The sequence below is a fragment of the Schistocerca piceifrons genome, chromosome 2 (genome assembly GCF_021461385.2).
Source record: "Schistocerca piceifrons isolate TAMUIC-IGC-003096 chromosome 2, iqSchPice1.1, whole genome shotgun sequence".
Lineage (NCBI taxonomy): Eukaryota > Metazoa > Arthropoda > Insecta > Orthoptera > Acrididae > Schistocerca > Schistocerca piceifrons.
In genome coordinates, this window is record NC_060139.1 from 621,828,548 (window position 1) to 621,854,708 (window position 26,161).

The window sequence follows — 26,161 nt, forward strand, 5'->3', positions numbered from 1 at the left end:
GTATGTTGAACTACTCCATATTCCAATATGATCCCCCAGATCTGTCCTTGCAAGAACATATTTAGGGCATTGTTGGACATGAAATCCATTCTAATGCCAGTATCAAAGACATTAAGAACCAATTATAACAGTTGTGTGCGAACTTGCCGCAGGAGAGGATACAGTGGCGCTGGCGCCTTTTCCTAACTGAATCACTGCTTGCATACAGGCCAAAGAGTGTGCTATGTCATATTGACAGTGGGCTCACACTGTGAAGTTCTTTGTAAATTTGACTAGGTTTTATAATCAGCAAAATAGCATCACATACCCTCACAGCCAGTGAAGTTTCATTTTGTGTCGTCCTATCCTTCTTGATGCTGCATTTCTTTTCTCAGTCATTGTACTTTTTGACATTATTGCCGTGCATTTGAACGTACGTTGTTACGTGGTTGTGGATTTCTTGAAATTGTACTTCATGAATCACATTTGTTTTGTGTAAGTAATGGCAATCTTGCAAAAATATCCAGGAATATCAGTTGAACAACGACTTTTCTTTGTAAGAGATTGAAAACTTTATATTCTATTTGTTTGTCCCAATTAGTTAATTAAATGTGACGTAATAAATGTTCTTATTTTTCAGGTTGTTCGATATGGTTGCATAAGAGACCATTTAAGAGATACGTTGTTGGATATGGTAATGCGAGAGAGGAGAGGAGAAGTAGTGGATAGAATTGCAATTAAAAATGCATGTCAAATGTTAATGGTCCTGGGCATTAATAGCAGGTCGGTTTATGAAGAAGACTTTGAAAGACCCTTTCTTCAGCAATCTGCAGAATTTTATCGGGTTTGTAAAAATATATTCTTATCAAAATGAAAATTCCTTTGAGAATACTTGTATTACAAAAAAAGAGACAAAAGGCTAAGCTGTACTTACCTTCAGTTGGTGAAATTCAACACTTACATATAAACATACAAAAACTATCACAGCTCTCACAACTGTTAGTTTGTTTTTCAACAAGGAAACAATGGTTGGTTGGTTGGTAAGGTTGGGTAGGAGGGGCAGATCACTCAAATCCCAAGTTGACGGGGACATACCTGATGGTGAGGATAATGGGAGGTGCATTGTGAAAGGACAAGCATTAAGAGAGACATTCTGTAGCTTTGCAATTAAAATCAAACGCTTTCAATAAGTGGAATGTTGTAACATCTGAGTGCATAAAGACGTGCAGAGAGAGAGAGAGAGAGAGAGAGAGAGAGAGAGAGAGAGAGAGAGAGAGAATGAGATTTATTTACTCTTCTGTAAATCTATAACGTTTTTATTGTTTTCAGTTCCATGTTCTTTGAATCTCATAAGTTTTCCGAGTAACAGCATTATGCTTTTCATGTTATTAATACTGGTAGATCATATAATAGTAGACTTTGAATTCCATTTAACTCTAGAGTTGTGATTGAAATTGTCATTCATTTTATGTTTCTTTCTGCTTAATTTACACTAGTACAGAAATTCCATTTATGAAACTAACTCTTACTGTTTGTACAAGGAGCTTCTTTATGTGATTATGGAAGAAAACAGTGCAACATTCCCTGATACAAATTTTTGAGTAATTCAAAATAATTTATCTCAATTACACTTAACATTAATTTTACACTGCTTACTTTTGATGTCATGTTTGTACTACTTTCTAACTTAGTTGAAAATAGAGAAAACTTGTTACTAACAAGAAGCTGCAAAATCAGGCACATACTGATAAGTATAAGTTTTCTAACATTCGGAACCAAATGTGTTTACATCTTGTCTGCCATATAAGAGTAAGTGGATGGAGGCAATGAGGCAGGCAACTTTATTTTGAGAAGGAAGTGTTTTCAATCAATGAAATTAAGTGATATATTACTTTGGAGGTCTGACAAGAAACCATGTTAATGTGGCAGATTGAACGCCTTAATATTTCATACTGCATTGTCACTTCCGGTGGTGGTATGTGTAACGTAGATGGGAGATAATTTTTAACTTCTGTACTACCATTAACTAGAATTTTCTTGAGGTTAGTTTCATCACTGTTAAAATTTATTGTTATATGTGCTGAAAATTATTTGCTACAGATTCTAAATAATAATAATAATAATAATAATAATAATAATAATAATAATAATAATAATAATAATCACTGACGGAGAAGTGACTGGAAATACTCGGTCCTTGATTACAGTAATGTTGAAAGCGAGATACTGCCAGAATGAATTTGTCACTCTGCAGTTGAGTGCAAAAGGTAATAGATGAGGTAGGTACTGGCAGAAGTAAAGCTATGAGGATGGGTTGTGAGTTGTGCTTGGGTACTTCAGTCAGTTGAGCACTTGCCTGTGAAACGCAAAGGACCTGACAGAGTCTTTGCCCTCCATACCGTTTTAATGTGCAAGGAAGCTTCAGAGAGATATTTGTTGATGAAAAATATACAGAACATACATTATATTGCTATTAATGTCCCTTTGCATTGTTGCAAAGAACTACAGCAGCTTGGGTTTTTTTATAATAAATCTGCTGCCTTTGGTGTACTCTGATGAAATTCTATAGAACATCCTGTCAGTATATATATATAATAGAGGGAAACATTCCACGTGGGAAAAATATATCTAAAAAGAAAGATGATGAAACTTACCAAACAAAAGCGCTGGCAGGTCGATAGACACACAAACATACACACAAAATTCTAGCTTTCGCAACCAATGGTTGCCTCGTCAGGAAAGAGGGAAGGAGAAGGAAAGACAAAAGGATATGGGTTTTAAGGGAGAGGGTAAGGAGTCATTCCAATCCCGGGAGCGGAAAGACTTACCTTAGGGGGAAAAAAGGACAGGTATACACTCGCACACACACACATATCCATCCACACATACACAGACACAAGCAGACTGTCTGCTTGTGTCTGTGTATGTGTGGATGGATATGTGTGTGTGTGCGCGAGTGTATACCTGTCCTTTTTTTCCCCCTAAGGTAAGTCTTTCCGCTCCCGGGATTGGAATGACTCCTTACCCTCTCCCTTAAAACCCATATCCTTTTGTCTTTCCTTCTCCTTCCCTCTTTCCTGACGAGGCAACCATTGGTTGCGAAAGCTAGAATTTTGTGTGTATGTTTGTGTTTGTTTGTGTGTCTATCGACCTGATATATATATATATATACACACACACACACACACACCTTTTAAAAAATTGTGCATCAATTCAAGAAGGTCTACAACTTTTGTGAGCATGTGAGTGGGAAACATGGGGTTCCAAGCTTTTGCAGTACTGTTTCCTTTTCTATGCTAAAAGTCTCACCGCTTGGCTGTTCTGTGTACTCCCCCAAATGGATCACCCACTGATGACTAGGAACTCAAGATTCGTGAGCTGTAGACAGGTAGTAAATGCCACTAGCCTTCTATTGCCATAAACTCTGGACCTGCTTTAATGACCACAACAGGTCTGCTGACTGTGTGTGCTCTCATGAAATCCTCTGTAAATTAACACACTGTGAATCTATTCTTCACCTGTAAAAATAATGGCACACCTGAAAAAAACTGAGAAGTAATAATGATTTTACAATATAAATGTTTTGTGAACTATAGGCAGTCGGTGAATACTGACTTGGCTCATAATAAACTTAACCTACTTGTAAAGTTGTTCCACTGCAGTTCAAATACTTCCAAAAATAATACATAAGATAAATTATATCTCACCATGGCAAGATGTGTAGTTTGAGAATAACTTTAGCTTTTGGACATTGGGCCATTCAAATCGCTCCAAAAATAACAAAAGAATTTTAGTTTTAAATCCTTTCTTATGTCATTATTTCTTGACTGACATACAAAGTAGATGCATCACTGTTTTATCGACCTGTTTTGGAGTGGTAAAATAGAATAGTTAAATTTGTTTAAAATTTACTTTGTATCTCATAGTCAGACATGTATGCACAGATCAAAACCACATACTATACTCATTCACGACCAGCAACTTTGTGACCTGTTTCTTCCACCATTAGAAGTGAACATTTAATTAAAAGTGCTGTACTTTAAAGTGCTATGCTGAAGTTATTCAGCTTTGTTGACCCATTCACCTGCCAATTTCTTAATTACATGTTACAGTTTTGTAAAGTTTGCCGTTTATTCAGTTCACACATAGTAACTCAGATGACTTTGGGACTAGTGTGTGAGTAATGACAAATAGATGAGTAGGTTTTGTTCCCATCGATGGCTGCATGATTACTTGTTGAGCAAATTGCATCCCTTCCTTTCCACCCACACCCTCCTTCCCCCTCATTTCTTGGATATTGGTAATACATGTGCTTCTGAATGAAATTTATAATATTAAAAAAGTAATTCACAGTTTTTCCTTTTTTCTAGTTGGAAAGCCAAAACTTCCTTGCAGAAAACAGTGCATCTGTTTACATTAAAAAAGTAGAAGCCCGTATAAATGAAGAAGCAGAAAGAGCAAAACACTATCTTGATGAGTCCACAGAAACCAGGATTGTAGAAGTCGTTGAAGAAGAACTGATAAAGAAACACATGAAGACGATTGTAGAAGTAAGTTGTTACCTGAAATGTATGAAGTTTTGTGGTCTACAACTGGATCAAAATAATAAACTTGTGTTAATAGTTGGGCATAGCAGAGCTTCAAAAGGCAGAAGTAGTTTATTCACCATTTCCCACCATGCATAAGGCTGCTGCTTCAACAGCCATTTAGTACTCAAGTTATTCACGTGATCCTTCTTTAACATACATTTTGAGTCCCCTTTGGATCATCAGAATAGCCTTAGTGCTTTTCTGTAGGCTGCAGTATCACAAATAGTTTGACATTCTGGTATATAAGTTAAACGTGGTGCACAGAGAAACAATGAATATTTATCACAATAAAGTTATTGGCCGCAAATAACATCTGTGATAACACAGTAGTAAGAGGCACCTAGAGAACAGAGCAGTACACAGTACTGCTACAATGAAGAGAACAGATAATGTGACGGACTTTGTGCACTGATTGGTGATTGCAGTAATAGGTGCCCTGCAAGCAATCAGTGTTAGTCACTGTGGTATTCTGATCCAGATATATTCATTACAGTCTCTTCAGAATTAAATAAGATATATTTAGCTTCACTATATCCTAAAAAACACAACATGAAGAAATGTGAAACAAAAGCTTGCAAGTCTTCTAATCTTCAAACACACATAATGAGAACATGCACAGTGTGCTGACTGGTACTTATTTCGTTTCAGATGGAGAATTCTGGTGTTGTCCATATGTTGAAAAACCAGAAGACAGAAGATTTGGCATGTATGTATAAACTCTTTAACAGAGTAACTGATGGCCTGAAAACAATGGCTGATTGTGTAAGCCAGTACCTCAGAGAGCAAGGCAAAGCTTTAGTGCAAGAAGAAGAAGGTGGAACAAATGCCATTAACTTTGTGCAGGTGTGTTGATAGTAGTAATTAGCAGCATTATGTGAATCAAGTAGCATTCATTATGAGACTGTAGTCCTCCTTGTAATTAGGATTGTTACATTCTTTGCAATGTGTATGGTATTTCAGCTGTCTTGCTTACGAGCTGGAATGAATAGTTATGTACAATTCTTGAAGGATATTTTCTACACTAGGTACTTTGCTGTGACTAAGGCTTGTCTGCTCACTGTCAGATTCTTCTTTAGTTCATACTTGCCATCTGTGTTCTTACTATTTATACAGGTGCTACTCTCTTCTCCAAAGTGTAGTGTTACCTTTTATCATCTTCTCCTCATTAGCTATTGAAACAACATCGCTTTGTTATGTAATTTTAATTTTCACCAAAAGCACATTCAACACATGACGGAAAAATACAGGTCTTTCGTATCAAGACAAGAGAGAGAGAGACCTCCATTAGTTCTTAAAAACAAAAAAACTACGCAAAAGTAAAAAAAAAAGAACAAAATTATTTATAAAATCGGTCGCTGGCGCAGCGCTCTTTTGCGTGCGCGATCGTAAATCATAACTTTGCGGAAGTCAAAGTACCATTACAATGACTCCTCTACTGACACACTCCGCAAGCGAGTGTGGCAGTATAGAAAATTTACATAGATACATACCTATATGAGAAAATAAGCAGTTATAAGAGTCGAGGGACATGAAAGGGAAGCAGTGGTTGGGAAGGGAGTAAGACAGGGTTGTAGCCTCTCCCCGATGTTGTTCAGTCTGTATATTGAGCAAGCAGTAAAGGAAACAAAAGAAAAATTCGGAGTAGGTATTAAAATTCATGGAGAAGAAATAAAAACTTTGAGGTTCGCCGATGACATTGTAATTCTGTCAGAGACAGCAAAGGACTTGGAAGAGCAGTTGAACGGAATGGACAGTGTCTTGAAAGGAGGATATAAGATGAACATCAACAAAAGCAAAACGAGGATAATGGAATGTAGTCAAATTAAATCGGGTGATGCTGAGGGGATTAGATTAGGAAATGAGACACTTAAAGTAGTAAAGGAGTTTTGCTATTTAGGGAGCAAAATAACTGACGACGGTCGAAGTAGAGAGGATATAAAATGTAGACTGGCAATGGCAAGGAAAGTGTTTCTGAAGAAGAGAAATTTGTTAACATCCAGTATTGATTTAAGTGTCAGGAAGTCATTTCTGAAAGTATTTGTATGGAGTGTAGCCATGTATGGAAGTGAAACATGGACGATAAATAGTTTGGACAAGAAGAGAATAGAAGCTTTCGAAATGTGGTGCTACAGAAGAATGCTGAAGATTAGATGGGTAGATCACATAACTAATGAGGAAGTATTGAATAGGATTGGGGAGAAGAGAAGTTTGTGGCACAACCTGACCAGAAGAAGGGATCGGTTGGTAGGACATGTTCTGAGGCATCAAGGGATCACCAATTTAGTATTGGAGGGCAGCGTGGAGGGTAAAAATCGTAGGGGGAGACCACGAGATGAATACACTAAGCAGATTCAGAAGGATGTAGGTTGCAGTAGGTACTGGGAGATGAAAAAGCTTGCACAGGATAGAGTAGCATGGAGAGCTGCATCAAACCAGTCTCAGGACTGAAGACCACAACAACAACAACATGAGAAAATAAGAAATTTACGTATTACAAAAAATATTTCTGAGCATAATGCTCTTTGCATATCAGTCTTTGTATATAGTCTTTTTGGTGTGTATCTTCTTTAGGAGTCGTAACATTAATGTCTTTGAATTGCAGCGTATTATCGTTGCTTAGCACAGCTTTTGAATTCAGTTCACATGATTCGTGTTTACAATGGAATTAATTCGAACAATAAATGTTTCTATTATATTGCTGCAATGTCTTTAAACGTAGTATCGGATTCTGAGTGTGTATGTACTGCCTGGATCTCGTGCGTGTGACTTGAAGAAAATCCAAAGTTTGTTCAATGTGTCAACACGAAATTGTGATCTCCAGCAGCCGAATTTTGGTGGCGTCTACCGGGGTATAAATGGTGAATGAGGGCACAGGAAACACCTCACTGCCTACGACAGGTGATGAGCTTGTCTTTTACACCAACCTGAAGACCTGCCGGCTTCCACAACACCATACACTTCAAAGCATATTGACACTACGTAAATATTGCTTGACCAGTGTTTCATCACGTTGGTTTCTTCTTTGCATTTTCAGTTCCATTTATATGAATCTTGTGCTACATGCACAAGTCCTTTGCAGCTCGTTAACATCTCCTTAAAATACGTTTCTTGATATAGTAAGTACATAAATATACAAATATTTACAATTAATCATTACATGAGATCGTTACATTGTTGTCATATACTACATATACAGAATTAAATGAAAAATATAGTAAATTTTTTACGTTACATTCAATATCATTGTGCTGACATGTGAATTACATTACATTCAGATTGAAACATACATTTTATTTATTTTATTTGTTAGCTCTCTCTCTCTTTTTTTTTTTAATTTTTTTTTATTTTATTTCCCCGTTACACTTGCAACATTTGAAGATAATTGTGGCAACTCGCTAGAATATTCAACTTAAAGTTCATCTTGCACCCTGGAATAAAATTTACACATATTTCAAGCTTCAAGACAGCCCCCTGTAGGAGGATAGCTTCATGGGATGGTTGCTAACTACTTCATAAATAGGCCTACTAGTAAAGTCATCCCCTACAGTGGACTACACAAAATAAAATATGATAAATAAAATACATGTTAACTTAATATAACGTAAAAGTTCCTATACCTAATACCGTTTCTAAGTGTGGTGTCCCCACTATTCCTGTTTCTAAGAGTGGTACCCCTCTATTACCGTTTCTAAGAGTGGTGCCCCTCTAGTATGTACATCAGTGTGGTAAGTATATTCAAGTCAATCATTTTCCTATAAAGTTTGTATAGTTCATCTCCTTCCTTTCATGAGTATCAAGCAATATAAATAAATGTTTTACTTAATAAATAAATAAATAAATCTTCTTAGATAATTGCTGCTGCGTTCCATGCTGTATATCCATTCTGTATTTACCTTGTGGTACCTGTAAAATTCTATTCATAAATAAATATGTGTGTATGTCTCTCCATACGGTCAGATGATCACGAATTATATAATGTCAAATATTTCATCAACATGTATAAATTTTTCTAAGGGATGAGAGTATGAACCGCAACAGAGGACTGACGTTTTGTTTTCTCCTTATTCTCCTTTCTATTTAATGGCGCATTAGTTCAGTACAGTAGATGAGCTTTAATTATGTCATTAGATGACTGCTAAATATGTTCTTTTAAATAATTCTTCCAATCTGAAGTGTCAAGCCTACATATTGGAATGAAAGTAAATCTAATCTAATCTAATCTAATCTAATCATAACTCCAAAAATTTCATTACAAGTTCCCATTAGATTAGTGTTAAAGTGTTATAGAGTTAAATCTTCTGGTATATTTCCAACAGTGGCTGCTGTAAGTAATTCTTTCCACATAAGTCTATACTTACACCTTTAGTTATAAGAATATATATGACATCACATAAGTTATTATCTCAGGCATACCAATCTTTCAATAAATAATATTCTTTCCACTACTTTCATTCTGTATTCCACGAGTACATGTGATATAGCGTTCAAATCTAGTTTCTCTCCTCTCAACATATTCTCAGTTACTCATAACATTCTCACCTATCCATTATTCATTCTTCACAAAATAACATATACTTATTCCTCAGCATTATATATATATATTTTCCTCTTATTCATCACCACTTACTTTTTACTTCAATAACAACAATAATAATAATAATACCATTTTCTCATCTTATATACCATTTACCTCTCTCCGTATTACTATTTGTCCTCTTATTAAACTAAAATTACATTCACTCATCTCATTCAATCACTCACATCACTCATATCAACATTACTATTATCACATGCCTCCTAAAGAAAATAATTCTGTTTAGTTCTCTGCCTCCTCTAATGTGTATATGCCTCAATAGCAACTCCTCTTATAACCAAATATCTTATTAGCTATTGGATGGTTCACATTGCTTTCTAGACTTACCTGCATTCATTAGATTGTAAGTATCTGTATAACTTAAATGTAGGCTCATCATAACTGTATATCATATTAATTATCTTCTCCTCAGTAGCTAACATTTTACTGTATGTACTTTTTCAAATGTCTGTGTGGATGTAGACCTCTAGGTTTATGTGTTAATGGATATTCTAATGAATAACAGCCAGGGTGTGGAATATTTGCAATTTGGTATGGTCCAGAGTATAAGATCTGCCATTTCCTGTTTCAATGTTTCAGTTTTGTGGGTTTAGGATGTGTTCTACCAATCATAACTCGTGTTATAGCCTGAATAATATTCTTTGTTTTACTGGTACTATTAAAATCTACATCCTGATATAATTCTTTTTCTATTTTCTTACTGTCATCATATCGGAGAAAACAAATCGTCGGTTCCGTTGCGCTCTGCTCCCTATTGACCGTAACTCGAGCGCTTAGCTCGGTCGTCGTTCGTTTTCCGGCAAATTCGGTTGTTGCTGCGGGTTGGGTTCATTGCCCAACTCAATAATATTTACATTTCTGTCGCGCGTCACCCAAGTATCAGCTGTTTGGTTGTTGACATTACCCCGCGTCGCATCGGGAGTTCCGTTAGATACAAATTGAGGGTTGCTGTATTGCTTGTGTCGTGGCGGTTGTCCATTGTGATTTCCCCATACATGATTTCGCCCATGACTGTAACTGGTATTGTCATTACTGTTATTCCTGCAATACATGTTTGGATGTTGCTGGATGTTGTTTCTCTGAAAATATCCTGGATGGTACCTGTTACCCTCTCTTCTTTGATCTCTATAATTTCGGTTCCTTCTTCTGTTGTTGTTATTTTGAATATAACTGTTATTGTTCTGATTGTAATTACTGTTCGGATAACCATTATAGTAATAATTACTGTTTCCTTGCCAATGCTGCGAGTTGTTTCTCCTAATATTGAATGAATTTGTCCCACTGTAGTGTGAATTGTTTCTTTGAGTGTTTTGTTGTGGTGTCGGAGGCGGATTCCAATAGCCTCTGTCATTTCTGTTGTGCATACGCGAATTGCTTGGATGGATTGGGTACAATTGATTGAAATTCCTGATCTCATCTCTGTAAACAACATCTATCTCATCAACATAACTGAAAAAATTCCTTATGTTGTCCTCGGACATTCCTATTAATTTATCACGGTAAGGAAATGGTAAGTGGCTTTTAAGTGTTCTAATTACATCTGGTAAATCTGCTGGCTTTGTCCAATATAATGTTTTGTCTAGGTAGCGTTCAAAGTATTGTCGTAAAGTCTCTTTCTTCGGGTTGTAAATTTCTGGATTGTATACTTCTCGTTTTAAACTTTGCTGTTCTGTGATCGACCAGAATTCCTCAAGAAATGCTTGTTCAAACTGTTCAAATGTTAAACATCGTCTTTTAATTGCTGCTCCCCACTTAGCTGCTCTTCCACGTAACAAATTTGTAACATATCGAATTTTATCGGCTTCTAACCAATGTCTCGGGAAAATACCATCAAAAGAGCGGATGAAAACAATCGGATGCACTTTGTCTTTCTCATCACATGAAAATGTCTGAAAGTATCCATGTCGTACTAATGTTTCATCAGCTACTCCCGATGGTATTATGGGTCCTGTATTTTGTGTCAAACTGTGCATAGTATGTGGTGATGTCCGATAGTAATTTTGCTCTTGTGGTAGCATTGAAAATGGTTCATTGGGATTTGTGTCACTCATTGGTAATTCTATTTTCGACTGTGTGCTGGGTCTAGCATTATTATGATTCTCATTTATGTTTTGGTTGTCTGTTATGGGTTTTGGTATCACTGACGAACTTGGTATTACATTCTCTTTAAGTTTACGTACCTCTTTCTGAATATTATCTGTTTCTCCCTTTACTTGTTCCTTTGTCTTATCTAAAATGATCTGTGTCATTGTCTCAAACTTCTCATCTAAATAATCATCACATAATTTGCGTTCATGTACAAGTTTTTCTGCTAGAGTTGTGTCATTCTTTAAAGATACTACATCTGCTCTGTCTTCAAGCTTTTCTAACTTTTCCTGTAAGGATTTCTGCTCCAATATTACATCATTTAATCTGTTTGAAAGGTCTGTAATTGTCAGGTCTAAGTGTTCTTGGTTTGTTTTTACGGAATTGTGTGTGTCGTAATTCGTCAACTTGGGTACTGGTTTTCTGTTGTTCAAAAACTACTGTTAACAATTTCTCATTACATCGTTGTAAGTCAGTTTTTGTCTCGTCACTGAATTCCACAAATACCTTTTCTTGTCTCGTAACCTTGTCTGATAAGTCAGTAAATTTCCTTCCAAGACTACTGGTGGTTTCTGTCAAGTCGGCAATTTGTCTCGATTGTTTTTCAAAATTTTGTTTTATGTCCCGTGTCAGTTCATCGAATTTAGTGTCAAATTTCCCAATGTCACGTTTTAAATTTTCATTTTTCTCGTCTAAAGCATCAAATCTTTTGTCAAATTTTCTGTTTTGGTCACCAAGTAACTTCAGAATCTGGTTGAGCATGTCAGAGTCCTGTGTCTTAGTTTCGTCATTTTTTCGTGTCTGATTGATGTCTGGTTCTGAAGTTGACGTTGTCAATGTCACATTTTGTCACGTAGTACTCTCTCCATTTGCCTGTATATCTGTTTAAATATAGGGGTTGTTGTCTTAATCGATCCGGTAAAATTATGTCTTGAACATCCTCCCTATTAAGTTCAATATTCATTTGACTGTCGGACATGTTTTGCAATGTGTCACTTTCACTAAGCTCGTCCGCGGAAACAATTTCTACGCGTCTAGCGTCCATTTTGCGATTTTCATAATTAATTGCAAATAAAATTTTCCAATGGTAAAAAAAAATTTTTTTTAAATATGATATGTTGAAATCTGAAATTTCTCTTATGGAAATAGATATTACTATATGATTTATAATTAGAAATTGAATTATTAAACTGGTACTGAAATTTCCCTCTCACAAATAAATGACTGTGAATATGCTCTTCACGTACCATTTCCAATAATAGTAGTAAATCAATTTTAACTACAATTTGAAAAAATAATTTCGAAATAAATGGATCGGAATAAAGGAAGTACAGATGGCTGTTTGAAACTGGAAAAAAAAAATGTAAATTTCTGTACTCACCAATTTTTTTCAGTCTTATGTTGCAAATGTAGCATCAAATATACAGTTTTCAATCCAAAATTTTTCTTTCGCGTCCGTGCAAATTATTTTATGGAACGTTATCCTTTCCCCCCCTTTTTTTTACCAAATTAATTTCCTCAGCATGAAAATGAAAATTAACACAAATTAATAACAGGGAAAACAATATTGTTGTAAATTTCATGCACGTAACATTACAATTGAAATGAATGAGACTTAGGCCAAATTCATTTTCTGATGCTATTAAGTGGTTAAAATTAGATAAAATGTCCAAAATTTATAATAACTGCACTTGTATCAAATCCAAACTGCACTTGTATCAAATCCGAAGATTGCAAGTCCTGTCACCAGGACGCAAATTGTAGTGTTACCTTTTATTATCTTCTCCTCATTAGCTATTGAAACAACATCGCTTTGTTATGTAATTTTAATTTTCACCAAAAGCACATTCAACACGACGGAAAAATACACATCTTTCGTATCAAGACAAGAGAGAGAGACCTCCATTAGTTCTTAAAAACAAAAAAAACTACGCAAAAGTAAAAAAAAAGAACAAAATTATTTATAAAATCGGTCACTGGCGCAGCGCTCTTCTGCGTGCGCTATCGTAAATTATAACTTTGCGGAAGTCAAAGTACCATTACAAAAGGTCTTTTTAATTGTCCTATAAGAAACATCTATTTTTCCCCGTATGTTTGCATTCCTTCTCTAGCCATTCCTGCTTTGCCACTATGTCAGTCTCATTCTGTAGATGTCTATATTCTATGCACACCCTTACTTATATGTCCGGACATTACAAAGCACAATTATTACATAGTAATAACTATCTCATAGTTTAAACAACATTAAAACATGTAGAAGAGCAAATGAACTATATTTGCAGATAAATGGTACTTATCTTGCGAAGTTGGTCTTGGTGCCAGGCCTGGTTCCTGTGTTCCGGTTTAACCCATTGAAAAGATTTTGTCCAGATTGTTTAAATGACAGGTTACTGGAACATTATGTTGCTTTTAACCATTTTGTTTTTTTATTTGCATGTTCTCGAAACATCATTTACCATCACATATTTGACACTTTAACCATGGCCCTTGCTGCTTTCAGAGGGGTGGCTTGTGTACCTCAGCGAAACAGATAGCTGTACCGTATGTGCAAACCTCAGTGTGGGGGGGGGGGGGGGTGGGATTTGGGGGAGGGGTTTATTTGTTGAGCAGTCAGACAAACGTGGTTCCCAAAGAGGGCAGCAGCCTTTTCAGCACAGTTGCAGGGGCAACAGTTTGGATGATTGAGTGATCTTTCCTTGTAACTCTAACCAAAACACCTTGACGTACTGGTACTGCGAAAGGCTGGCAGCAAGGGGAAGCGACACCCAGGATTTTTCCAGGGGCATGCAGCTCCCCTGAATGCTTAACTAATGATGCCGTCCTCTTGGGTAAAATATTCTTAAGGTAAAGTAGTCCCCCATTCAGATCTCCGGGCGAGGACTACTCAGAAGAACATCGTTATCAGGAGAAAGAAAACTGGCATTCTGTGGGTTGAAGCGTGGAATGTCAGATCCCTTAATTAGGCAGGTACATTAGAAAATGTAAAAAGGGAAATGGTTAGGTTGAAGTTAGATGTATTGGAAATTAGTGAAGTTTGGTAGCAGGAGGAACAGGATTTCTGATCAGGTGGATACAGGATTATAAATACGAAGTTACATAGGGGTAATTTAGGAGAAGGATTAATAATGAATAAGAAAATAGGAAAGTGGGTAAGCTACTATGGACAGCTTAGTGAATGCATTGTTGTTGCCAAGATAGGCACAAAGCCCACACTTATCACAGTAGTACTAGTTTATGTGGCAGCTAGCTCCGCAGATGAAGAAGGGCTTGAAGAAATGTGTGATGAGATTATTCAGACAGTTCTGGGAGACAAAAATGTAATTGCGATGGGGTACTGGAATTTGATAATAGGAAAAGGAAGAGAACGAAAAATAGTAAGTGAATACGAACTAGGAGAAAGGAATGAAAGAGGAAATTGCCAGGCAGCAGTTTGCACAGAGCATAATTAATCATCACTAACACTTGGTTTAAGAATCATGAAAGGAGGTTGATACATGGAAGAGACCTGGAGACATAGGAAAGTTTCAAATTGAATATACTGGCAAGACAAAGGTTTTTGAATCGGATTTTAAATTTTAATACATTTCCAGGGATAAATGTAGACTCTAAGTGCAATTTATTGGTTATGAACCACATATCGAAACTGAAGAGATTGTGAAAAGGTACAAAATAAAGGAGATGGGACCTGGATAAGTTGAAAGAATGAGAGTTTCAGAGATAGCATTAGGCAACGGTTGACAAGAACAGGGGAAAGGAATGATGATCAGTGGGTAGCTTTGAGGGATGAAATGGTGAAGGCAGCAGCGGATCAAATAGGTAAAATGACAAAATCCATGGATAACACAGAAGATATTGAATTAAATTGATGAAAGGGGTGGGGGGAAAAAGAAAGCATCGAATGAATCAGGTAAAAGGAATACAAACACCTAAAAAATGGGATTGACAGGAAGTACAAAATGGCTAAGTGGGGATGGTTAGAGGACAAATGTAAGGATTTAGAAGAATATTTCACTGCGGAGAGGGGGGGGGGGGGGGTTGGAGGGTGGATAATGCCTACAGGAAAATCAGAGAGACAGTTAGAACAAAGAAAAGTGCTGTATGAATATCAAGAGCTCAGATGGCAAACCGGTACTAAGCAAAGAAGGGAAAGCTGAAAGGTGGAAGGAGTATGTAGGTGATATACACAAGAGATGGACTTGAACGCGATATTATAGAAATGGGAGGTATGATACTTCAAGAATAATTTGACGAAGCATTAAATGACCTAACTCAAAATAAGGCCTCTGGATTGGACGAAATCTCGTCAGAACTGCTGATAACCTTTGGGTAGCCAACCATGACAGAACTCTTCCATCTGGTGCGCAAGATGTAAGAGACAGGTGAAATATCCTTAAACTTTAAGAAGAATATAATAATTCCAATTTCAAAGAAAGCAGTTGCTGTCAGGTGTGAAAATCCGTTAGTTTAATAAGTCATGGTTGCAAAATACTAATGTGGATTATTTACAGAGCAATGGAAAAACTGGTAGAAGCAGACTTTCAGGAAGATAATTTTGGATTTTAGAGAAATGTAGGAAAATGTGAGGCGATACTGACGCTACGACTAAGGAGATACGTTAGGGAAAGCAAACTTAAGTTTTTAGCGTTCATAGACTGAGAGAAAGCTTTTGACAATGTTGACTGTGATACTGTCTTTGAAATTCTGAAGGTAGCAGGTGTAAAGTAAAAGGAGTGAAAGGCTATTTACAACTTGCGTAGAAGTTAGATGGCAGTTACAAGAGTTGAGAAGCATGGAAGGGGAGCAGTGGTTGAGAAGGTAGTCAGGGTTGTAGCCTGTTCTTGATGTTATTCAGTCTGTACACTGAGCAAGCAGCAAAGGAAACCAAAGAAAAATTTGGAGTAGGAATTAAAGCTCAAGGAGAATAAATAAAAATCTTGAGGTAATTCTCTCTGAGACACCAAAAGGTTTGGAAGAGCTGTTGAACGGAATGGACAATGTCTTGAAAGGAGGGTGTAAGTTGAACATCTACAAAAGCAAGACAAGAATTATGGAATGTAATCAAATTAAGTGAGGTAATGCTGAGGGAATTAGAGTAGGAAATGAGGCACTTCCAGCAGTAGATGAACTTTGTTATTTTGGCACAAAATAACTGGTGATGAATGAAGTAGAGAGCATATAAAATGTAGACTGGAAATGACTAGGAAAGCATTTCTGAAGAAAAGGAATTTGTTAACATCGAATGTAGACTTAAATGTTAGGAAGTCTTTTTTGAAGATATATATCTGGAGTATAGGCATATGTGGACGTGAAACTTGGATGATAAACAGTATACACAATTACAAAAGAAGAGAATAGAAGCTTTTGAAATATGGTGCTGCAGAAAAATGCTGAAAGTTAGATAGGCAAATCACACAACCAATGAGGAAATACTTAATAGGTCTGGGGTTACAGTAAATTGGTGCCACAACTTCACCACAAGAAGGGATTGGTTGATAGGACACATTCTGAGACATGAGTTTAATATTGGAGTGAAGGGCGGGGGGAAAGAAGACAACGATGGTGACAATGACATTTCATACTTTTCAAACATATGTTGTTCAACATGCTTGAGCCACAAAAAGACCATAATGATCAGAGAACAACATGTACCAAATTCAGTAGATGCTAAATCCACTCTCCTCCATGTTACCATTATCTAACACTGTCTAAGTCAACTCTGACACATTTGTTGCCCAAAATACATTATATTTTAAGAGTCCAGCTTCCAGTACCTACTAGAACAGGATATAGTTGAAATTAGTATTAACATGACTATCTTTATTGAAATTATTTTTTCAGGTTTAATTTATATCTTGTTTTCAGAAAATAATTACCTACGTAAAGGTATATAGCCTTAATGGTTAATAAAAAAAGGTTGAAAATTTTGGCAGTATGAAAAATAGTAGCTTCCTATTTTCTGTAAAATTGATTTCACTATCAGTAGAAAAATTAGAAATGATGATAGAAATTTTGTTTACGTGAAAACTGAAGCATAACAATATTACATTGACTATAAATATGTTTTTTGATCATTTAATTTGACAGTTGTGATTACTAATTTTTGTGGAACATGCTTCATATTATGAAACAAACTGATACAAATAATAAAATCATATTATCAGAAAAATAGTATACAGATAAAAATATATAATTCTGTAAGAAAATTAACCTAGCCTGGCCAGAATGTATACCGTATTTACTTGAATCTAAGCTGCGCTCGAATATAAGCCGCATCTGAAAAATGAGACTCGAAATCAAGACAAAAAAAATTTCCCAAATCTAAGCTGCACCTGAAATTTGAGACTCTGAAATTCAAGGGAAGAGAGAAGTTTTTGACCCCACCTCGAAATCGAAACAAAGTTGGTCCATTGTAACATGAGACACAATTTAGGTCGAGTAGAAGAAGATACAGCTACAGTAGTTTCATTCGAGTCATAAGCTTAGCAGTTAAGCTTTACCAGGTACCATTGCTATGCGTCAGGCGCTCTGTCCATATTTATACCGGTACCCTTCCTTTCCCCCCCATGAAGCATGGACCTTGCCGTTGTTGGGGAGGCTTGCGAGCCTCAACGATACAGATAGTCGTACTGTAGGTGCAACCACAACGGAGGGGTAACTGTTGAGAGGCCAGACAAACGTGTGGTTCCTGAAGAGGGGCAGCAGCCTTTTCAGTAGCTGCAAGGGCAACAGTCTGGATGATTGACTGATCTGGCATTGTAACAATAACCAAAATGGCCTTGCTGTGCTGGTACTGCGAACGGCTGAAAGCAAGGAGAAACTACAGCCGTAATTTTTCCTGAGGGCATGCAGCTTTACTGTATGATTAAATGATGATGGCGTCCTCTTGGGTAAAATATTTCGGAGGTAAAATAGTCCCCCATTTGGATCTCCGGGCGGGGACTACTCAAGAGGATGTCATTATCAGGAGAAAGAAAACTGGTGTTCTACGGATCGGAGCGTGGAATGTCAGATCCCTTAATGGGGCAGGTAGGTTAGGGGAAATGGATACCGTATTTACTCTAATCTAAGCCGCACTTTTTTTTCCGGTTTTTGTAATCCAAAAAACCACCTGCGGCTTAGAATCGAGTGCAAAGCCAGCGGAAATTCTGAAAAAAGTTGGTGGGTGCCGCCACAACTTACTTCTGCCGTCGAATATATGTAGCGCTACACAGGCATGCTTTGTAGGCACAAAGATAAATACTTGCGCCAAAACCTCTGCGTCAGTAAATAAATTTAAAAAAAAAAAGGTGGAAGACGAGCTATTTTCAATGTACTACGAAAATCCGACTGGCAAGACTGTTTGGGGTGTTTGTCAATATGGCCAACTCTACCTTCTGAATTTTTTCCTATCTGTGAGAAGAGATGGTTGCTATAATAGGAACTTTTATAAATTGTGCATCACATGCAGTATTCTCGTCACCATAAGAATAATACGCATATAAACATTTTGCCATGTATTGTTTCATGTTTGCTGCTATCTCATTTAAATCCGGTCTGCCTAATAAACTACAAAACTAGAGTGAGACAACAGCAAACGCGGAAGAATATAAATATCATGTCATGTTTATATTCGTATTATTCTTATGCTTAATAGTGATACAGTCAGAAATGAAGCAAGGCAATTAACTAGATTTTTAAATCTAAGGTGACTCTAATTTCTGTGTAGAATGTAATGTACTAAAGAGGCACCTGCAAAGATTTTCAAACGGAGAAAAATTTTCGCTAAACTCTCGTTCAGAACATCTTCTATCATACGCAGTCTATTATTTGGTTCTTGTTGATCATTATCAAAGAAAGCAGCAGTGTAAGTAACAAGAAATAGCAGTTTCTTGCCATTGTTTCCCTAATGTGCATGCACAAAAGCAAGCCATGCCGCAAGCGGCGACAGGCCGTAAACACGCACTATCAGAATGCGACAAACAATGCATGACACAGTACAGTAACGCATTTTCAGCTTAGAGTGACATAAACACCTTTAACAAAGAAAACTGCGCTTATCAGACCAAAGAAAAATAAGCTACGAATTCAAACCAGATGAAGCACGTGGAAAAGGAAGGGTACCCATATAAATACGGACGGAGCGCCTGACGCATAGCAATGGCTATCTCGTAAAGCTTAACTGCTAACTTACGACTCGAACCAAACTACTGTAGCTGTATCGTCATTCATTCGACCTAAATTGTGTCTCATATTACAATGGACCAACTTTGTTTCGATTTGGAGATGCGGCCTATAATTTTTCTCTGCCGTTGAATTTCGAGCCTCAAATTTCAGGTGCGGCTTAGATTCGGGAAACTATTTTTTTCCTTGATTTCGAGTCTCATTTTTCAGGTGTGGCTTAGATTCGAGTGCGGCTTGGATTCGAGTAAATACGGTAGGTTAAAGTTAGATATAGTGGGAATTAGTGAAGTTCGGTGGCAGGAGGAACAAGACTTTTGGTCAGGCGAGTACAGGGTTATAAATACAAAATCAAATAAGGGTAATGCAGGAGTAGGTTTAATAATGAATAAAAAATATCAATGCGGGCAAGCAACTACAAACAGCATAGTGAGCGCATTATTTTGGCCAAGATGGACACGAAGTCCACGCCTACTACAGTAGTAAAAGTTTATATGCCAACTAGCTCTGCAGATGACGAAGAAATTGATGAAATGTATGATGACATAAAAGAAATTATTCAGGTAGTGAAGGGAGGTGAAAATTTAATAGTCATGGGTGACTGGAATTCGAGAGTAGGAAAAGGGAGAGAAGGAAACATAGTAGGTGAATGTGGATTGGGGCTGAGAAATGAAAGAGGAAGCCGCCTGGTAGAATTTTGCGCAGAGCATAACGTAATCATAGCTAACACTTGGTTTAAGAATCATGAAAGAAGGTTGTATACATGGAAGAACCCTGGAGATACTAAAATGTATCAGATAGATTGTATAATGGTAAGACAGAGATTTAGGAACCAGGTTTTAAATTGCAAGACATTTCTGGGGGAACATGTGGACTCTGACCACAATCTATTGGTAATGAACTGTAGATTAAAACTGAAGAAACTGCAAAAAGGTGGGAATTTAAGGAGATGGGATCTGGATAAACTGACTAAACCAGAGGTTGTACAGAGTTTCAGGGAGAGCATAAGGGAACAATTGACAGGAATGGGGGAAAGAAATACAGTAGAAGAAACTCTACCATCTGGTGAGCAAGATGTATGAAACAGGCGAAATACCCTCAGACTTCAAGAAGAATATAATAATTCCAATCCCAAAGAAAGCAGGTGTGGACAGGTGTGAAAATTACCGAACTATCAGTTTAATAAGTCACAGCTGCAAAGTACTAACGCGAATTCTTTACAGACGAATGGAAAAACTAGTAGAAGCTGACTTCGGGGAAGATCAGTTTTTATTCCGTAGAAATGTTGGAACACGTGAGGCAATACTGACCCTACGACTTACCTTAGAAGCTAGATTAAGGAAGGGCAAACCTACGTTTCTAGCATTTGTAGACTTAGAGAAAGCTTTTGACAATGTTGACTGGAATACTCTCTTTCAAATTCTGAAGGTGGCAGTGGTAAAATACAGGGAGCGAAAGGCTATTTACAATTTGTACAGAAACCAGATGGCAGTTGTAAGAGTCGACGGACATGAAAGGGAAGCAGTGGTTGGGAAGGGAGTGAGACAGGGTTGTAGTCTCTCCCCGATGTTATTCAATCTGTATATTGAACAAGCAGTGAAGGAAACAAAAGAAAAATTCGGAGTAGGTATTAAAATCCATGGAGAAGAAATAAAAACTTTGAGGTTCGCCGATGACATTGTAATTCTGTCAGAGACAGCAAAGGACTTGGAAGAGCAGTTGAACGGAATGGGCAGTGTCTTGAAAGGAGGATATAAGATGAACATCAACAAAAGCAAAACGAGGATAATGGAATGTAGTCGAATTAAGTCGAGTGATGCTGAGGGAATTAGATTAGGAAATGAGACACTTAAAGTAGTACAGGAGTTTTGCTATTTGGGGAGCAAAATAACTGACGACGGTCGAAGTAGAGAGGATATAAAATGTAGACTGGCAATGCCAAGGAAAGCGTTTCTGAAGAAGAGAAATTTGTTAACATCGAGTATAGATTTAAGTGTCAGGAAGTCGTTTCTGAAAGTATTTGTATGGAGTGTAGCCATGTATGGATGTGAAACATGGACGATAAATGGTTTGGACAAGAAGAGAATAGAAGCTTTTGAAATGTGGTACTACAGAAGAATGCTGAAGATTAGACGGGTAGATCACATAACTAATGATGAGGTGTTGAATAGAATTGGGGAGAAGAGGAGCTTGTGGCACAACTTGACTAGAAGAAGGGATCGGTTGGTAGGACATGTTCTGAGGCATCAAGGGATCACCAGTTTAGTATTGGGGGGGGTAGCGTGGAGGGTAAAAATCGTAGAGAGAGACCAAGAGATGAATACACTAAGCAGATTCAGAAGGATGTAGGTTGCGGTAGGTACTGGGGGATGAAGAAGCTTGCACAGGATAGAGTAGCATGGAGAGCTGCATCAAACCAGTCTCAGGACGGAAGACCACAACAACACAGTGCAATTGATTACAAAATAGGATCAGTGTCAGATGTACGTGGCGGAGAACAATGGAAAAATTGAAAAGTCAATCCAGAAGTTCTGTTCTTCTCCTATGCTAACCATTCCTTAAATCTTTGTGGAGTTCATGCATTATTTGTTCCCTCAACTGTTCTGGAACTGTAGGGAAGGTATCTAAATTCTTCTCGTAATCTTAATATAGATGAGAATTAGTTGCAGGAAAGGGGGACAGGAAAAAGTTGGAAGTAATTGTCTGATACTTGCTGGAACATTTATCACAATTGACTTAGTCATAAAAGAAAGCATGGAAACAGTTGTGAGCAATTTGGAAGATATGCGAGATCCATTCAAAGCAAACCATGATATTAGGTGTGCAGTGAGCTGTCTCCTTCCAGCTGTAAATTAGTTTTACCTTTTTGACATACATGAATTTTTCACTCCATTTTAGATGAAGTTAATGTCGGCCAACAATATCTACAGTTTCCAAAAATGACTTTGGGAAATGCGCTCTCCAAAATTAAAAACCCTGAATGAGCATTTTGTGGTGGGACGAGGTACAATTATATACAGTGCTGCTACGTTTGGCAGTAAAAAAAATGCACTGATATGGACTTTGACATGGACTGACGAGAGAGGAGGGGGGTAAATAAAACAGTGCTGGGTGAACTGGCTCATGAAATTGGATTGTTGAGTCAAGTAGTAGTTCACCAATCGATGTTTGAATGCAAAGACCAATTTAGACAAGAATTGTCTCAATGATACACGGCCATGAAGGATGTTTGGTCATCCTATGGTGAATACCAAGGCGTCGCTGTGTTCTATGACAGAGAGCAAAAGAACGAAAGCCCCATATAGTGTTTGATAAACTTTTATTTAACTTGATGTCCATAACTAATCCAAAGCAGTAAATAGTAAAAGTCATTAAGCTAGGCTGAGTCCATATATGCACAGTACTAGCAGAAGCTGGGTGTTGAGGCACAATGAGTAGGCTAGACTAGACAGACCAAGAGGTGTGACTTGCAGTGTCCTTTAACTTGGATCCGTGGTGGGTCTGACTGCAGATTGGCTGGGCAATCACATGATTGTGCCAACTTCAGAACATGGACTGGCTTGGCATGGTATTGATGGTGAACAATACCCCATTCCTGCCCCCCCCCCCCCCCCAAACCCCAAACCTCTTTGCCACCGTTGTGTTCTTCTGCCGCCAGAAATGAAGGTTGGGGTGAGGGTGGGGAGATAGTCTGGATGCAGGTAGCACTGAAGAGGCAGTTGCCAACCTTCATTTGAAAATGGATAGAAACACAGGCTAAAGAAACAGTTCAAGGGTGCTTAATCGCACCCAAGAACAGTGCATCTTCTTCCGTTGGTGGAGGTGCAGTGTCGACTTTGTGGTCCACCGCACTCCACCGAATGGCGGCAGAGTGAATGAAGTCAGAGGTCCATCTCTTGCAGCCTGAGTTGTTGCCATTGCAATAATAGTGACAGCACTGAATTGACAACCAAGGGCTCCATGTAGGGTGCTAGTGGTGCAGAACCCAAGGGAGGTGCAGGAAGCGAAGTCTGTGGTCCCTTTTGTTACTGACTCTGCAAATGAAAAATCTGTGGCAGTATCATGTAACACACAAAATCAAAGTTGATTCTGAAGGCGCTTTTGCAACCTATTGGGACCCTGTACAACATATAGTGAGCGCCACAAGACTCTGGTGATAACGCCTTGTTACCAGTGCCTGCGTCAGACAAAAACAGAGCAAATCATGCCATTAAACTCAGAGCAGTGCAGAGGAGGGACGGACAGCTACAGAGGATGCAACAGCTGAAGGTGTCCATTGTCGGTGTCCAGTATGAAAGCAAGAATCTTCTGGGACATCGAACACCAAATCAGTGCCAGTTGGGAGGTGAGAAAGACTGCCAGCAGTAGAATGCTTAGCTCTTGGTCTGTACACAGTTTCTTACTGATAATTGGAGAGGAGCAGATACCAACACTGCAGCTTTTTCACCTTGCATGGAGCGATTGACTTTGAAGGGCTGAACAATCTCAGCCTGTTAGGAGTGCATGATTTATTTACACTTTAACTCAGCATCTGAGAGGTTTTAAACAACTTCCTGAAATTGGAAAGATGTTCTTCCGGAGCATGACATAAAACTATGATTCTGTCCAAATAGTTCATACAAGAAGGAACCATAGCAGTCAACTGTTTTAAGTAACATTGAACATTGCAGGTGTGGACTGACTGCAAAGGGCAACAGCAGAAATTTAAATGACCCCATGTGGGTGTTGATCACAAAAGCTAGTTGGGACTGTTCATCCAAGGCAAGCTGCAGATAAGTGTCACAGAGATCAGTCTTGGGGAAGAGGTGACCCTGCAAGTAAGTGTCACAGAGATCAGTCTTGGGGAAGAGGTGACCTGCACCAGGCTTGTCCATGAGTTTGTCAGGCCCTGTAAAAGGAAGAAACTCAATCACAGTCTGTGGATTTACCACTGTCTTGAAATCTACACACAAGTGTAATTTGCCATATGGCCACTTCATAAACACAAAATGGGATGTCCAATGACTGGCTGTTACAGGGGAAATCATACCACTGTCCTGCAAAGAGAAGAGTTCTTGTGCCACTTGATCTGTTATAGCATGAGCGACGAACTATGCTTGTCAAACCCGTGGTTGCACATTGTCTTGCGTGGTAATGTGGGCCTTGAAATTGTTAGCTTTGCCTAGGCTATCTTGGAAAATGTCACAAAATTCAGCAAAAGATCAAAGCAATCAATACTAAAAATATTTTCAATTTCATATTAGCACAAAACTGTAAACAATACTTTTTTTTTAACATTTACAAAATGTAGCAGGTAGGCTGCAAGTATCTAGGCCAGGAATATCATGACCATCATTTGCAGAAATAGTTGTATGTGACTTACCTTGGGCTTGCCTAACGGTTCGTATATGCGTCTGTTCAAGAGTGTCACAGATGCGCCAGTGCCTACTTGCATACGTATTTTCTGTTTGGCAATCTACTAATGGAAAAAGTTTGACTACTTCACTGTCACCCTTGAGTTTCACTGAGCAGCACTAGAATCTCTACTTCACTTTGAAAATATTGCATTTCCTGATCCATCAGAGAATGTGCAGAGTGCTTGTCAGATATGCGTTTCTGCAAAGAGACAGATTGAACATTTATGTCTCTGCCTGCCACAGTGGTAGTCCTAGCAAGGGCACATCTGCTGCTTGTGTGCCATGAAACATCGAGGCAGGATTTAAACCTGCTAGCCTGCTGCCTAGCATTCTGGTGTTGTTCACGATGCTGCCCTGGCTGTGACTTTGCATTCTGTGGCATGTGAAAATGCAGGGCGCAACTGTTTAACATTACTTTGAGCCACACAAAGAAGAGCAGAATAGTAGTCTACCACAGCACTAATGTTAGTCCTGATGCTCCACTAATTCCAAAACCTTTTGCAAACTAGGGTCAGGATACTTAAGAATCGGTTCATGTTTACAAGGATCTGACACGTTGCGTAATGGCGTCACTAATCTTGGCATCACTACAGTAATGTCTGCACTCATGTTAGAATTTGCACTGCCGTGTAAGTCCTTGTAAGTCAGCACCCAGTGCTTGTGTGTCTAATTGAAATGCCTGCGCAAGCGAAAGAATGTGTAATGTGCAGCTGTCACATTAATCTGCTCAAAGTAGTACTTGTCTAGTCCAGCATTTAGTTCATAAGGAACATTTTCAGGGAGTGGGGCTGTGGGGGAAAAGTTTGCAGGCCAATCTGTACACTGAAACACCAACTGTTGCGAGAAAATATGGTTGCCTGTCCCTGCCTTCAATGTGATTCCCCTGGAAGTGCGAGGTGAGCTGTGTGCGGTACTCAAACCATTCCTCTTGTTGAGAATCAAATGCGTGGAATGGCAGTGCAGAAACAGGCTCTGCATGCTGTGGTGGTGCTGTTTGCTAGCATCACTAGCAGTCTGTTTATGGAGTCTGTAAGCTGTTGCAACTGCTGTGTGTGCAACTGAATAATCAGAGTTAATAACAGTTCTGCCTAGGCCCCAGCCACGATCAGCGTGGGAGAAGGGGGGAGGGGGGCAAGCTTGCTTACAAATACAGCACAGCCACTAAGCTGTGGTGGGATAATGTGCTAATTAAAGTCACTGTACAAAGCATCCTTCAAAATAGTACACGATTCAGGGTGAATGTTCTCTAACACAAAACGATGTTAGCACACAGAAGGAATGCGACAGGCAAGCACGGCAAGAAGTAATAAATGCTCTCGTGGAAAACAAAAACAGCAAACCCAATGTTCTTGGCAGGAAGC

General features: G+C 38.2%; 1 protein-coding gene across 1 annotated transcript in view; it reads left to right on the forward strand.

The window, feature by feature from the left end:
* The window catches only part of LOC124775040 (cullin-3), a 259,802-nt gene that overhangs the window by 129,680 nt on the left and 103,961 nt on the right, over positions 1 to 26,161 (forward strand). Inside the window, exons 4-6 of the mRNA XM_047249818.1 lie at positions 620 to 823; positions 4,350 to 4,529; positions 5,217 to 5,411. Coding sequence (XP_047105774.1) covers positions 620 to 823; positions 4,350 to 4,529; positions 5,217 to 5,411 — 579 coding nt within the window. The remainder of the gene's footprint in view (positions 1 to 619; positions 824 to 4,349; positions 4,530 to 5,216; positions 5,412 to 26,161) is intronic.